Source organism: Centruroides vittatus, unplaced genomic scaffold (genome assembly GCF_030686945.1).
Source record: "Centruroides vittatus isolate TY-2023 unplaced genomic scaffold, ASM3068694v2 contig_506, whole genome shotgun sequence".
Lineage (NCBI taxonomy): Eukaryota > Metazoa > Arthropoda > Arachnida > Scorpiones > Buthidae > Centruroides > Centruroides vittatus.
In genome coordinates, this window is record NW_027122293.1 from 249,048 (window position 1) to 266,081 (window position 17,034).

A 17,034-nucleotide genomic window follows, 5' to 3' on the forward strand; every position below is an offset into this window, starting at 1 on the left:
CGCACTGGTAGATGGTATTGTAAAAATTAATGATATTAAACCATATAATTCTATTAGTACGTCTTTGTTTAGGTCATCATTAATTATAATATTTTTTATGTCTAAGAGTGACTTGCCAATATAGTCCGGACACGAATATAAATATTGCAATTCACTACGTAATTTACATAAATTAAAAAATTCTCCATAAAATTTACGTAAAGCATTAAAACTCTCTTCGGGAAATTGTTTTTCATAATATTTAAAATTATTAAAATCTAAAAGTGATAAAAATTCTAGAGATTTTATGTCGGCAAATCTGTCAATACAATTTTGTATCAATGTATCCATTATTTCATAAAACAGACGTCTATATAAATCCTTTTTAGACTCAATATCAGTATGTCTCATTCCTCTTTTTGGTTGAATTTCTAAAAAAGTTTCATCTTTTTTCAAAGCGTCCCAAATCAAATCAAAATCATTTCTTTTCTGTCGTAAAAAATCAATAAAGTGATTTATTCTAGTAATACAATATGCTATATTAAAAATTTTTTTTGTAATATATCAAAAAGGATATCTGAATGTGCAAATATTTGATGAAAAACTGGTAATAAAAAGTGAAAATCAAAATCTATTAAATAATGGTATAATCCTCTTGCGGCAATTGTAGTATCAGAATCCCATTGCTCTGGACTTTCAACCATATTCAACAACAAAAGTTTTAATTCTTCTTTATACTCCATAACGCAGTTTACAATCCTGCTATTGTAATTCCATCTAATAGGTGTGGCTGAAGGAAAACGCTTATTGACTTCTAAGACGTGAGATTTTTTAGAAGATTTAGAAAAAAATGAAGAAAATCCTGTCATAGTTTGAAAAAATATTTTACATTCTTTTATATATCCAACAGATTGAGAGAAAGCTAGGTTCAATCTGTGAGCATAACAGTGTACGAAAATAGCATGTTTGGATATTTCTTTAATCTTAGCTCGGACACCATTATGTTGTCCGGCCATTACGGCAGCACCGTCGTATGTTTGTGCCACTAATTTTTTAGTGCATTGAAATTCGTCTAAGTAACTCTTAATGTGAGTGAATAACGAATTTGCGTCTCTGTTCTCACTCACATCAGTAAAGCCCACAAATCTTTCTTCGACGTTACCGTTTTCTTTCACGTAACGAAATACAGTCGACATCTGGGCTCTGTGGCTAATGTCCGTTGTTTCATCTACAATTATAGCAACAAATTTTGCGTTTTCAATTTCTTTTTTAATTTCTTGCAATAAAACGTTTCCTAACGAATTAACGAGCTCATTTTGAATTTTGTTCGATAAGCCAGTAAAAACTGTAGACTTCTCTAAATGCATTTTTAATTGATTATCTGACGTACTTAATAAAGAAGCGAGTTCAATATAATTACCTCTGTTATTAGATTCAATACATTCCCTATGCCCTCTAAATGCCAATTCTTGCTTTGCTAAAAAGCATGTAATATCTGTTAATTTAGACACAATATATCTATTAGCCGTAACTATCTTGTTATAATTTTCAATATTAATTTTATATTGTTTACTAATGTTAAATTCTATTCTATTTTGATTTCCAAATTGCTTCAATTTTACGAAAGAATCGATGTGACATTTACGATTTTCGTGTCTTTTTCTAGCTTTACTCAAATTATTTAAATCGTCAAAGCCATTCTTATTCCACACACTAATTTCATTTGAAAATAATAGGCAAGGCCAACAAAACAATTTTTGCATTTTTATGCATCCACAAAGCCATTTTACGTCTTGATAAATTTTATCGTGAAAATGTCGAACAAATTTTTTTGTCGAAGCACTTATATTTAATTTAGGCGTTGGTCTTTCTCTTTTAATAATGGCTTCTTTTTCATTATATTGTCTTGAGCCAAAACTTTTTTTAAGTAAATTTTCAATATCACAATTACAGTTTAAATCGCTAGCCATGATATAAGGGCTAAAATTAAAAATAAAATTATTAAAACTTACTTAGTAAAATAAAATTTGTGATGGATATACAATTATACATACCTAGTACAAAATATTCAATTGTATGAATATACTTTTGTGAAGAAACGTATATAAAAATAACATAAAATATTGTTTATTTTTAAATATTTAAACAATCCACTGAGTTAAAATTGCTCCCTGCGAGTGGCTCACGAATGGAAACAGAGACGATTTTGGTAGGTGTACAGTGAATGCATGCGTGACAAATCCCGAGGGTGCCGATACCGGTCAATGTCAAATGCCTCTTTTGTCGCATCACTAGTATATCTCAAAGGACGCGACAGGGCCGTTGTAAATTTTAAACGTTTCTCACCATAGATGTAAATATGTTAAACTTAATAGTCATTTGTTTTCTAACTACTGCAATTCGTTTTAGTACCAGGTGTACACGGAAATCAGTTTCCCACTGTACTGAGCTAGTAATTGCTTCGGTTAAGCTTTTGTTTAAGTCAGCAGGGTTTTACTTATGTCACCATTCCCTAATCTCTTAATTATTTAACTACTTCTTAGTAGAAATAACTCGAAACCAGTTACTTTGTACTCGAATATCTGTAGTCTTGGGAAAAAAGTGGAAAGAAATTTTTATGACAACCGATACTTAGATCGTACATTTAAGGAAAATAAATTCTAGAGCTTTTTTTGTACCATTGTACGTCTCATTCATTAAATTTGGTTGTAAATAATGATGCCAAAGTAACAGTTAATTTTTTAACATTATACAAGAATTGTACACGTTTTTTCTGCATTCCCTTACAGATGGGACATACTATAATCGTAATATCACCGGTTTAACATTGAAACCCGTAAGTAATATAAGATGGGAGAGCGGAATAAATATATCAAATATTTTAATGGATTTTTTTAAAACTCCCGTCAACTATACAGAACTATCATAAAAACATGCCAGTAAACTCCTATCGGTTGGGTTAAGTTATAAATCTAGTCTAGGGTGGGAAACCTTTTTTATAACACGGGCCAGAATAAATTTTACGTTTTTCCGCGGGCCGTAGTAGTTAATTGACGCCTTTTTGTGACTCGTAATTTTTTTAGTCTGCAAATATGAAATAAATAAATAAAAAGTTTATAATACATTTATTTCTCTTATCGTTTTCGAAAATTACAAAGAATTGGAAAATTAACTATTAATTAGTTATTTTTCCAATTTAATAATCTATTAAAGATCTCGCGGGCCGGATAGAAACTTTTCGCGAGCCGTAGCTGGCCCGCGGGCCGGGGTTGCCCGCTGTTGATCTAGTCTACTCGTGATTCACGTCATCGGGCGAGAGCGGCCGAATATCTAGCAGGCAGGCAGCTAAACAGCCCACAACCGGTCCGGGATATAAAGTTAGAAGCTTTGTGTGTGAAGCATCCACCAGCTAAACCGGGTGACATTGGTGCTCTGTAAAGCGCATGCGCCAATGCCTATAATCTGGCTGCTTGGAAGTTGACAGGCAGGTGGCTAACAGCCCACAACCGCTCCGGGATATAAAGCTGTACTCTTTACGAGTGTGTCGCTTACCCGGTTTAGCCGGGTGAGCTAAACCGGGTGAGGTTGGTGCACTGTAAACCGCATGTGCTAATGCCTATATAATCTGGCTGATTGGAGACTGACCCGGTTTCGACATTCCTTCCGCCACCGAATTATTCGAATATACAATAGCAATCTTATCGTTTTTTTTCACATGTAGTATAGAAATTTGTAAAAGATACATAATGCAGTTATAATAAAATATTAATTTTAATTAATTCAAAGTATGTTAAAATATGAAAATTTATATTTTATAAAATTCAAGGAAAAGTCATTGGAAGGTGGAATCGACGCTTCCATCGCTTCCAATGACGGCACGCCACTGTTATACTAGTTGTTATTAAAGACAGTAGCAGGCATATATGGATGAATTACATATTAATTAATAATAATTAAATTAATAAATCTTCAAGTTATAGAATTTTTAGTTGTTTTAACATGTTCTTTTAATATAAGAACTAATAAAACCAGGATTTCCAATAACTATAGAAAATATAATTTTATTTACCTATCCTGCTTAAGTTGGTTATTGTTATTATCTGTGGATCTCAATGTGATTACAATAAGTAAATTGTACTGTATATGACTCATTATTCATTTTAAACTAATTAAATTGTATCTAGATTTCTGAATTTTATACAAAACTCAGTAATAATAAAACATAATAAAATTTATTAAATAACAAATATAGAACATTTTAGTATTAATGACTTTTTTGTTTTTTAATGCACACAAATTTGCTTATTGTTTTTGCTTAATTGTTTAAAATAATGTTTTTTGTATTATTCAAATAAAAATTAATTTGGCTATGTTTATTACAATTAACAGATACAATCCAGAATATAACTTTATTTTACAAATGTTATTTTAGGAATTTTTAAGCATAAATCTTAAGAAATTTGACAAGGGAAAAAAGATTACCTTAATAGCAAAACTTTAATATTTTTGATAATCTAAATGATGGTTTATATGGATATATGTCGATGAGTATAGATTTTAACAATGATATCTTATGCATGAATATCAAGTAATAAATTTCATTAGATTCATTCAACAAAATTTATATTGTTTATTTCTTCAAAATTAATTAAACTTAATCCATTTAATCCTTGATACTGGTCTAAGAATTTGATAGAAATTACAATGCTGTATTTAATGTGTTCACCATTAAGTTAATAAATTATTTTATAAATTAAATATGTTTCTACAGTTATTGTTATTTTTGATTATTTGTATTATTTGATTGAGTTATTCTTGATAAACTAACATTTAGTTGTCATGTTGAAAAAATAATTAAAAGTTTAGCTATCTAAAGAGAGGTCATATGGCATAATTGTAACTCAACTTCATCTCTGTCTTAAGAGCCCTTTTTTCCATTAATTTTTGAAGTATTATTGATCTGTTTGGTCTGCAGCTGCACCCATCTAATAAAACACACTATTGAATGAGTTAAACAAGGTTTATCTTGTAATTAATAAGTTGGGAAATTATCTTTCTCTAATTCTGGTGATGTCACTAGGGCAAGGTTTGGTTTTCTTAATCTTCAAAGAATTAAAAATTAAAATTCTATTGAAATAAATAAATTTTTAATGGATTTTTTTTCTTCTCGCAATATATCTTTATGCTGTCCGAATTGATATCAGTACTAGAAACATTTTATATATTTTACACCTAATCTTAGACTATTTGTATTAGGTAGTGCTTTCTTTTACAGATCTATTTTCAATGCAATCAATTTAGAACATTCTTTTATTCGGTGATTTTAAAACTTTAAAACCTTTTGTAAAAGAAATTTGTAGTTATTATTTTAATTACTGTATACTGTACTTTTATTTTTAATTGTACTATTTCTTTTAGTTCTGTTTATTTTTTGTTTTATTGTAACTGGAGTGATTGTTTCTGGAGTGTAGTAATCTCCCACCTATACAGTGCTTCTTTATTGTATTAATAATCATAAATAACAAGTAAAGTTAAAGAAAAAATTTTAAAATTTTTACATAATGATTTCAAGATAATATATTTTAAAATTTATTCTGTAATAAAGAGAATAAACATATATAAAATGAGATAAAATTATGTATGACTATCAAAACAAATTTAAATGTTTGCTTAAATTCCTTAGCATTGTTTCATAATGCTAATGAATTTATAAATGGGTACGTTCGTAAAGTCAAACGAGTTAAACGAGAATGATGTCATCGTTATTCTTATTTCATTAGACTTTTCGAACGATTCGTTTATAACTAAATGGCTGTTTCTAAAATCGAAGATAAGAATGTTGCTAGTGCAGCCTTATCTGAAATATTTTTCTTAGATTGCTTCGTGTGGACAGTTACTTCAATCATTTCACCTTTTAATTCACAATTTAAACGCATGAGTAAATTTAGAAACGTTGATATTGTCGGGCGCCATTTTCTTAATGAAGTAAACTAACTCTTTCCTTCGTGAGTTTTGTTAGAGTTTCATTTGAAACATCATCACCACAGAGCATGCGCACAGAGCGACACTACTACTTTTCGAATGATTCATTACTATCGCGTTTAACTCGTTTGACTTTACGAACGTACCCAATATTTTACATAATGTAAATTTATTTGAGAAAGTAAGAGAAGTATCCCTAAATGAACCAAATTAAAAAAAAAAAAAAACTGAGAAGAATGGTTTTAAATTTAATTTAATTTATTCTTTAATAAATAATAACAAAACTATAGTATGATCAAATATTGTTTAATCACATAATTAATAAACAGATTTGAAATATTCATTTGTCAATTGTTTCTTTCACAGATATGTAAGTGTATAATTACTCATTTCAATTTTTCAGGAATGAAAATTATTATAAGCGTATTTTTTAAACAATTTTTATACATCGTTAGCGATGATTAAAATACTATATTTAATGATTCTGATATCCTAAACTTCATGCAATTAATAAAGATTAATAGAATTTAATAATTTAATTTGTAGATTAACATATACTTTTAATATTTCATTTATTGGAATTAACTGTGAAGTTTTCGATTAAACTTTTTTTTCTGTTTCACAATATAAATTTAGTATTTAAAAATATTTTTTATGAATCTCAATGGCATTTATCTCAGATAATACGATTAGTTTATAAAAATAATTTTGCGTAAATCTTATTTAGTTTATAAATTGTTTTAATTAAATTAAAAATTTATAAATAAGAGCATCTCGTCTTTTACAAAGAAATTTAAGCTTTGTTGATTTTATTGGGCAGCCCAATTTTTGAAAATTGCCAACTATAAATTCCCACTGGCATCCATCCATCTGTCTGTCCTCCTTTAATCTTATGAAATTAGATAGATGAAAATCAAAACCAGATTAAAAAAAAAAAAAGCTTTGGGGCAGGAGGTCCTCAATAATTGTATACAAACTTCCCAGTTTGAACTGGAAATCGTGTTACTTCAATTCAAAAGTTTTCTCCTAAATGGAGTTAGATAGATGATTTTATTGTTAAGAGGTAAACTATGATGTACAGGGGCATGACACTATGAAAATTGTGAGCATTGTGATGAAAAATTGCTCATCTATTTGATTTCTTAAAATAAATTTAATTTTTTACCTTTTAATTTAAGTATTTTGGTTAACGTTACCTTAGGTAGCCAAGATGGCAACTCATCTCTAATTCCAGCAAGGAAACAGTGGGACACACGTTCTAACCTAACCTAACCTAACCTATTCTAATAATTTGGTTGCTAATAATTAAGGTAATTTATTAGAATAGGTTAGGTTAGGTTAAGTTTGAACGTGCATCCCACTGTGTCCTTGCTAGAATTAGAGACAAGCCGCCATCTTGGCTACCTAAGGTAACATTAACCAGTATTTTTATCAATATTAAGTGTTATGATTAAAAAAATCAGTTCAATAATTTATATTTTAAAATTAAAGATTCAAAAATCATAAAATATATCATCCATAGTTTTATTAAATAGATGCAATGTTAAAATTTATTAACAAAAAATACCAATATTAACGTACGACTGTAAAAGAAAAAACATAATAAATTTAAAATTTCACTGTTACTTACACAAATAGCAGAAACAACTTGAGCAACAATATTTCCAGTTGGCGCAACAATTTTATATAAAGGACGACCCAAAACAAAAACAACTGTAAGAGGAAGAAATTCCAGAATTTACATGCATTATTTTTTTTAACAAATTATATATTATCATAAATATTTTAAAATTTTAATTCATTATAATTTTACATATATACTTATAATTTATTAAAATGTTTATTATGTTATTTATTGAAGATTAATTGATTAAAGGTCCTATAATTCACAGACATTTTGATATTTTAATGATGTACTAAGATCACTCATTCTGTAAACAGAAAATATCATCTATTTACGACTGATATGAACAAAGGTAAAAAATGAATAAATTTTTTTAACAAAAAAACATTTAGTTTTGTAATGCAATGGTCCCCAACCCCTGGTCCGCGGACTAGTACCGGTCCATGGATCAAATGGTACCGGGCCGCCTAAAGAACATTAAATTATTTCCATTTTATTTACTGTGGTGTATTTCTCTCGGGTTTGTGCGACTTTTGACAGACCAGAGGTTAACAGGGAACTGAGAGATGTCACCTACAACTGTGAGTTGAAACGTTAAATCACTTTATATTCATTTTTTGGTGTAACTGTATTTTATTTTGAAGGCATGTTTAAATACAATTAAATTAAAATTATTAAATCAAAACTATCTAAAATATAAACAATCGACGCCCCCTCAGCGGGCCGCTGTAAAATTATCAAACGTTGACCGGTCCGCGGCAATAAAAAGGTTGGGAACCACTGTTGTAATCAATGCATTTTGAAATGTTTGCTTTGTAACAAACATTTTCAGACATAACTTTTTAGTTACATCATAAAAACTTCTATCAATCTAAATTTCAATTTTCCTCTGGATAAATCATTAGAATTTACAGAAAATATTCCAATAACATTTCTTTAGATTAATTAACATCAATTTAAGTTAACAAAAATTTTTATGTTTAACTAGGTATATGGTAGATAGATTTATAAATTTGAATATTATTTTATTAATATTATCTCTGAATTACACATAAATAATAAAATGATTCAAAGTTATTTTAAAAATAATTTTCTACATATTCTTAATGGCATTGTATTTGCATGTTAAAATGTAAACAAACCAAACTTTTCAATAAAACTCCACTAAATATTTTAAAATTTTATATTCATTTATAAAATATATAGCTTTTTCAATAATAAAATAAAATATTAGTTTATTTTCTATTAATTATTTAATTTATATACAGTTATCAATAAATACTTATTGAATAAATGTTTACTTAAAAATCTTACTTAATGAAACAATCATAAGAATTGCAGGGACTCCAAAAGCTAAAGCAAAGCAACTGTTATCTCCGAAACATTTTACATCCTCTGAAAATTCATTAAATAATTTATTAACATTCTAAATTTTATAACTTAACAATTTATAAAAATAATTAAAATATAAATTTTATTAGACTAAGAGAACCAATTAATTATTAAAATTATAAAAATAATTTATAGTTTATTACCGATAATTTCAATAGATTCAATAATTTCTTTCGATTTATTCATTTATATATTTTAATTACATATTGGAAATATCCACCCCAAACCTACAAAATAGCCCCAAACAAAACATTTTAAAGATACAAACAATTCAAATAAGATAAAACAATAATTATAAATTATATAGTATATTTTACAAAATCTTTTGTATCGTGAATAATAAAGGTAAACCGTGTGCTCTGTATTAATCAAACTATTAGCGACATAATAAAAAAAATGATCTATAAGTTATATTTGAGCAATAAAAAAAAATCCTAAGTTATAGGCATTTCTAACAGGTACGCTGAGGTACCACTAATCAGATAAAATATCTTGAAAAGTAATCAAATTATTTAATTCTTACATTACGAATGGGGAAACTTAATGTTACCTTGGCAATTTTTGATGCTAGTGTACAGTAAATGGCTAAATTTATTTAACAACAAATAAATATTATGGGGATAAAAATAACTTTTAAAATACAATTAAAAATATACAAATAAATATATCTATGGTTCCTGAGAAATTTTGTTAGTGAGTGACGGAGCAGCCATAAACCAAATAAGTAAAAAGTAATCGATTGAAAATTAGCTAAGAAAATAGATAAAAAAATGTTTGTGGAAGAAATGTTGCAACAAAAATACAACAAGCTACCACAATGAATTGCCAGACCTTAAACACCTGATTTATCTAATGTTTAAATAATAATTTGTTATCAAATATAATTCAAGATCATTAACAGATTATATATATTGAAAAAAAATGAAAGACAGCAAATAAAAATTTTGGAGAGGAGAAAAACATATAACAACAGTTTTATTCACATTAAAGATTGTATTTTCAAATAAAACTGTAAATGATCTAAATCAGATTGAAGGGAAACAGGATCATGATTGATAAGTTTGATATCATTTGCATATGCAATTTCTGTAGATTTAATTTGAGCAAGTTATTAACATAAACAGAAAAATATAAACAATTTAAAATTGACTATAGTTGAATACTGCAACTATAGCCACTCCTCACTTAACAACTGCTTGGACATTTAATCAGCTGTCCAATGTAGAGGAATCTCCTTTCTTTATCTTAATACTATCAACCTACTTATCTTACTACAATCGACCATTATTCACTATACAAAACAGTGGTGTGCCATCCATGGATGCTGTGGAAACACTGTGTCTCTTGTATTTTCTAAAATATAATTATGTATTGTGCAATTATTTTCATATTTTAATGTACTTTAAATTAATTAAAATTAATATTTTATTATAACCACGTTGTGTATCTTATTACAAATTTCTACACTATATGTGAAAAACAATGATAAAATTGTCATTGTATATTCAAATATAAATTCGTATATGCATATTCCCAATGGAAGAACTGTATTGTCGAATATGGGATAGCTTTCATGGCAAAAATATTTGAATTGTGTAAAGCAGCCAGATTATAGGCATTCACGCATGCACTTTACAGAGCACCAACCTCTCGCAGTTTAGCTCAAGGATACTATGCACCAAAATATCATGTAACGCTTCCAATGATTCTATCCAGGGCCAGCACAACTTCCTTATCATCAAACGTCACCATATGCCACTGATACAAAGCATTTGCAATCTCCAAGACTACATATTTTGTTTATATATTTGTATTCATTGTGCATTCCATTTGAAGGATTTATTGACTAAAATATTAATTTGAATATTTTTTTTATTATTGAACTTTAATTTTTCTGGTATATCATTTTTATAATTTTTGCTAATTGCATTTTTACATTCTGTAATATGTAAGAGACACAAATTAAAACAAAGTTATCAAGTTGGAGTTTCTTTAAACCTCTTCTTTATCTAGAATAAATAAAATCTATTTAACTTCTCGTTTAAAGACCAATTCACATAACAACCTTGTCATAGGAACAGAAATGAGACATTAAGCGAGGAGTGACTGTAAACAAAAGAATGCAAAAACTAAAAATCTCCAAGTTTGAAAATCTTTCATGATAAAAGTAGTACATTAAATGAACATCAAATCTGAATAAACATTCATATCCATATTGAAACATTTTAAAATTCTTTCTGTTATGTTTAACTGTCATTATCATGTTCTAATATTATGGTTGACAATTATGCTCCAGTAGAACATTTGCAACTTTTTTACATATAGAGTCTTATTAAATAATAAATATAAATCTATTAATCTCTGAATAAACAAATTATCTTATATAAACTACTAGCAGGTAAGCGCAGTGTTGCCTGGGCAAAAAATAACAACAAACATTAAGTTTATTAGATTATTTCATACTTCTAACCCTTCTATCACATCAAGTGACCAATCTAACACATTTTTAAAATGTGTTAGATTGGTCGCTTGATGTGATAAACCCTTTCGTAAGATAATCTTTGTAATTATATAAATCAAATACTATAATATAACAAATATCAAAATGAAAAGCATATGAGAGTTTGGTTATTTTAGCCTACCACTGTCATGTTTTTTGCAATACTCAGATGGTATGAAATTGCACAATTTAATTGGTGAAGTAGACAGGAATTGAAAATACGATATCTTAAAGTTTTTCAGATATCATATTTTTTTCTAATGTTAACTCTAAGAATCTGTACCATTCACAGCCAAATATCAAATGGTAATCTGGCAATGAATCAAATTTTGCAAAAAATGGAACAAATATTTAAACTCGGCACCCTCAAAAACCACTTAAAACATATTTTGTGCTCACTGGTAATCTCGAATTATGTAATTTTCCAAATCAAATGCATCATATTGCTGGTCCAATAGGAAGAAGTAATTCAATCAAAAGTAGTCATTGACTTCATTCTAGAAGAGAGAATGGTCAACGACCATTAATTAGTACTGGTCTACTATTAATATTTGAAAAGTGATCCATGTTGGATAGGTTGTGGTGGCCTCTCATGTGATTGAAGTTGCTAACCTTAACATCTGAAAGACTTCATATGACTTTTTTAAATAAAAAAATCTTGTAAAAATGTGAGAATAATTGCTTTCGTGTGATAATTGAGGTTAACAAAGCTTCTTCTCTAATTATTCATTATCAAAATCTGTTTGATTGATTTTGATTAAACTTTGTCATTTTCTATTAATTGAGACTAGTGTTACAACCCATCTGGTTTTCACCCGGACAGCCCAGGAATTGACTCACTGTCTGGGTAAACTATTGATTTTGTCCGGGAATTTCGTAGAAATTGTGAAATTATGATGAAACAAAGTTCTTCCAAATATTGTTATAAATTAACACCATTTGAACAACAAAAGACCTCACACTCACTGAAACTTGTCTGCCATTCCGCCATGTTACTCTGTTTATGTCGATGTGTGACGTGCAACCTGCCTGTCAACTTTTTTTTTTTTTGCTTGTATGTTACTCCTACGCAAGTCCCTAGTCCCTAACTGTAACTAATTTAGAACCAGCATGCACATTATTCTTCGCTTTGTAAAATGACATTGCGCATGCATCAGGAACTTCTGTTCGAACAAACCTGACCTACCGTCCGGGTAAGCGATTTTGTAAAGTGGCAACACTAACTGAGACAAAGAATCCAAAAATGTAATAATAAATTTTATTGATTTAATAAATAATTGCTTTATTTTAAGAAGAATGATAATTAATTCATTTCCATATAAAATAATCACACATGATTATCATTTTTATGTATTTTAAAATGGAAATTAATAATCAATTTTCAAGAAATCAATCTCTTGATTTTTTGTAAAGCTATTGAATGTTTTCATGTGTAGCTAAAATCATATTAATGAATACATAATATATCACATTTTTAAAATATAATAATTCTATAATAACAGCAAATTTTAAAAGAATGTTAGAAAAAATTTGTTAACATAAGAAATAAAAACAAAATCTAACCTCTTAAGTATGGGGTAAGAATAGTTGAAAGCATACTACCACAATTAATTGACAAGTAGAAAAAAGAAAAAAACTTCTGTAGCTCTTTTTCCTAAAAGTTTGCAAAAAATTAAATACTTTATTGATAAAACTATTACATTTTTTTTATTTGATATAAAAATAATTGTAAATTAATGGTATTAAAACAAAATAGAAGTTAAAATCATAATGATAAAAGATTTTTAATATAAAATGATATATCATATTGCAAACTTTTGCTTACAGTAATTATGCAAATATTTAAATTAATATTTTAATAAATAATAATTCTTAATAATATAAAACATTTCCCAATAAATAGATTTCAAAATCTACATTATTTTATAAGCATTTTAAGATATTATTCTTTCTTAAAAACTGTTTTAGTAACAAAAAGTTTTCATTACTAAAACAATTTTTAAGAAAAAGCTTTTTGATTGTATTACTAAACATGGAAGAAATCATTAGTTTTTTATTAAAGTCAATTATTTTTTAAAACGTTCTTTAATACAGTGGACCCCCGATATAATGTGCATGTTGGGCGGGAAACAACACCCGTGTTATACCGAGCGGCGCGGTGTAACGCGGTTCACCTCTTTACTTTAGCAATAATGTTAAGCTTTTCTTTCAGACTGTAAGCTTTTCTTTTACTCATCATGCATACAATAATTAAACAATATTCAAAATACATGCAGGAACTCAATACATACACAATTACTCAATACACAGTAACAATAAAATGTGCTATTCACTAACGCCGCACGGACCTGTATAAATGTGTTTCAGCTTATTGCGTTGCAAACATCGCCCGCGCTATAACCGAGTGCGCAGTATAATGAGCAGCACTATAACAAAGGTCTACTGTAATTCTGAATCATCTACTTTCAGAAGTATAAGAATAAATATACTTCTGAAAGAATAAGAATAACGTATAAGTAATAATTAACAGAAAATTAAAATCTCAGAATTTTAACATTTACAATATTAAAATTTATATATATTTTACAAATAATGAATAAATTTCCAATTTTTTATATTATATAAATTAATACCTCTGCTTTATTGAAACACTATTAAAACAGAATTTCAGTTTACATAATTATACAACATTAATATACAGTAATACCTCAGTTTTCGTTGACTTTGGTTATTGTCAGTTTTGGTTTTCGTCAATTGCCTCAAATTTTGTCAGCGTGCCCAAGTGACCTTGCTGCTAATTTTGTGAAAACAAAGGACAATTCACACGTTTTCCGGTTCTGTGTGTATTAAGATTATAATTAATTTATCATTGTGTGTGCATTACCCCACAACGGTCCATCATTGGCCAATGGTTCCGTTCCACGAACACTGGGAGTTCAATTGTGGGTTTGCACTTCGCCAGACGGGCTGGCCATGTCCTGGTAAAGTTTTCTAGGTTTACTCCATGTCTGTAATGCCTGATAGGGACCAGTTATCCTTAAATGGACTTCCCGGAAGGCATTATTCCCCACGATACAACCATCATAAATGCATACAACTACTATTACATGACAATTATGTCGCACTTTACCATGAAGCAATATAGGCTAGAAGCTCATATCCAACTAGCTTCTAAAAGACAAGACATTACCCTGCACATTTAACCAAACAATTCCATTCTTTCCATTAGAATAGTCTTTTATATTAATTTTTTATTGCTTTTAGTATTTAATGCTATATTAATTATCTATAAAATGTGTTTTTTGTATGTATTTTGGAGTGTCTAGAACAAATTAATTGAATTTACATTGATTCATATGGAAATAATTGCCTCGGTTTTCGTCGGTTTCGGATTTCCCCGATTGTTTTCGGACGGATTATCGAAGAAAATCAAGGTATCACTGTAGTTACATTATTTGTTTTTTTAAATGTAAAAAATAGTTGATTCCAAAAAACTATGTTGGTGTCCTTATTTAGTATTGTCTTTTTCAATGAATTCATTAATTAAATGTAATATTTATTTATCTTGAATTAATCTCTCTGATTTAAACTTTAATCACATATTTATCAAATTCATTCACAATTATAGTGAGAAATATTTTTCAGATCTTATCAGAAGAAAAATAATATGCTATTGTTTTAAACCTTTTTCCATGTATTTTATATTTTCATGTAATTATTTAAAAAATTGTCTATTCTAATATTGTATTTTAAGGATAATATTTTTGATAATATTTTTCTGATACAAAAAACATCAAATTTTCTAACATTAGCTAAAACAGAGAGAGTTTACTACTACTTAATCTACTTATATGAATAATGTGCAATTTGAAGTATAATTATATTGTGTGAATATTATCTAAATTATTATTATTTGTTTACATTATAATGTGTTAGAGTTATTGCCAATAAATGTAAAAAAGTTATCGTTAAAAAAATGAATTAATTTATTTAAATCCTATCAGAATCTTATGAAGTTATATGCAGAAAAATAATTAAATATGGTCTGAAGAATTGTTTCCATGTATTAATGAAATAATATGTGCTATATAATTTTTATTCTTTTAAAATTCTAATTTTGAATTTCGAAAGAAAATAAATTTTTTCATATAGAAATGGTAGTCATAATTATGATTATATATACTGTATTATGTACACAATTTTCAGTTAATGCTACATTTTCAATTCAATATTAGATTTTTCCTTCAAATTAAATTAAAAAATATGATAATTATTTTAGATCAACACTATCCTTACTTGATTTGGTGAAAACTGATCACCACCAAATGCTGAAACACATGGTTTAATACCTCCTGTGCCTATAGCAATCAGAGTAAGACCTATCATTGTAAATGGTCTGTAAAAATAATTTATTAATAATTAGATAAAAATAATTCAAAAATATTCATAGCTTAGAGATTTAAAATTTTAAATATATTTAAAAATTTTATTAAATTGATATTATAAATTAGAATAATAAAATACAAATATGATTTTAATGTATTGATTTACACAATATAATATGATACACATTTTATTACATTAATGTTAATTTGTACTAAATACAGTAATGATATTACAAATCTTTTTAAATACAATGTTTCACAAAAGAATTCTCAGAATCATTCTTCTTTAATAAAAAGATATTTCTATTTTATAAACTTAATTATTTTTCAATATCTCATTTGGCCTTGTAGGTGAACATTTTGATAACGTAAGAATAAGATATTTGGAATTAAATGTATCTAACTTTAATAGATAAGATTTAAAACTATTTCATTTAGAAATGTTGAAGTCAATTTATAGTCTAAATCAAAGATATCAAAGAAATATTTTTACATTATAATAAATTGTAATTTATTGTACATTGTTTTTATTATAATTACTGTTTTGTATCTATATTTGTCTAATAAAATGAAATTGAATTGAATATTTTATGTACTTATGTTACATTTATACACTACAGTAGGAGATGTGAGAAATTAATTGCCAATTAACATTTCTCTTAATATTTTCAATACTTTTGATGATTTTGCTAACTCTACCTTTAGCTCTAAAATAATTTTGTCTAATTACAAGTAAAATATAAATAAAAGGAAATAAAAATAAATAAATTAGTTAGTTTAAAAATAATAATTACTGTAATGTTAATATTAAAATAATATATGATGTAAATACGAGGGTAATCCCAAAAGTAAGGTTGTCTATTTTTTTTAAATACAAAGAAACTTTTATTTTTAATAATGTTCATATTACTTTAAAGCTTGAACATTTATCCATTTTTCTACATAATTGCCATTTCGGTCTATGCAATTTTTGTATGTCCATGTCATACTAGCTCGCCGCCATGTCCGGGACCCATCTTGCACACGCTTTTCGATATTGCAACTTTTTTGTTAAAATCCTATGAATGATGCTTCGAGAAACCCCAAGAACCAAAATGCAGAGATCATCTTCACACATGGTTTGCTCAATCATCGCTATTGTCTCGTCGAAAATTGATGGTCTCCCGCTTCTT

General features: G+C 27.5%; 1 protein-coding gene across 2 annotated transcripts in view; it reads right to left on the reverse strand.

Annotated features, from left to right (window-relative positions):
- LOC136978344 (solute carrier family 15 member 2-like) overlaps nt 1-17,034 on the reverse strand; it is a 101,374-nt gene that overhangs the window by 33,772 nt on the left and 50,568 nt on the right. For both annotated transcript variants that reach the window (XM_067274050.1, XM_067274051.1), the window contains 4 exons: nt 15,774-15,873; nt 13,041-13,131; nt 8,900-8,980; nt 7,592-7,674 (listed from right to left, as the gene is read on the reverse strand). In XM_067274050.1, coding sequence (XP_067130151.1) covers nt 7,592-7,674; nt 8,900-8,980; nt 13,041-13,131; nt 15,774-15,873 — 355 coding nt within the window. The remainder of the gene's footprint in view (nt 1-7,591; nt 7,675-8,899; nt 8,981-13,040; nt 13,132-15,773; nt 15,874-17,034) is intronic.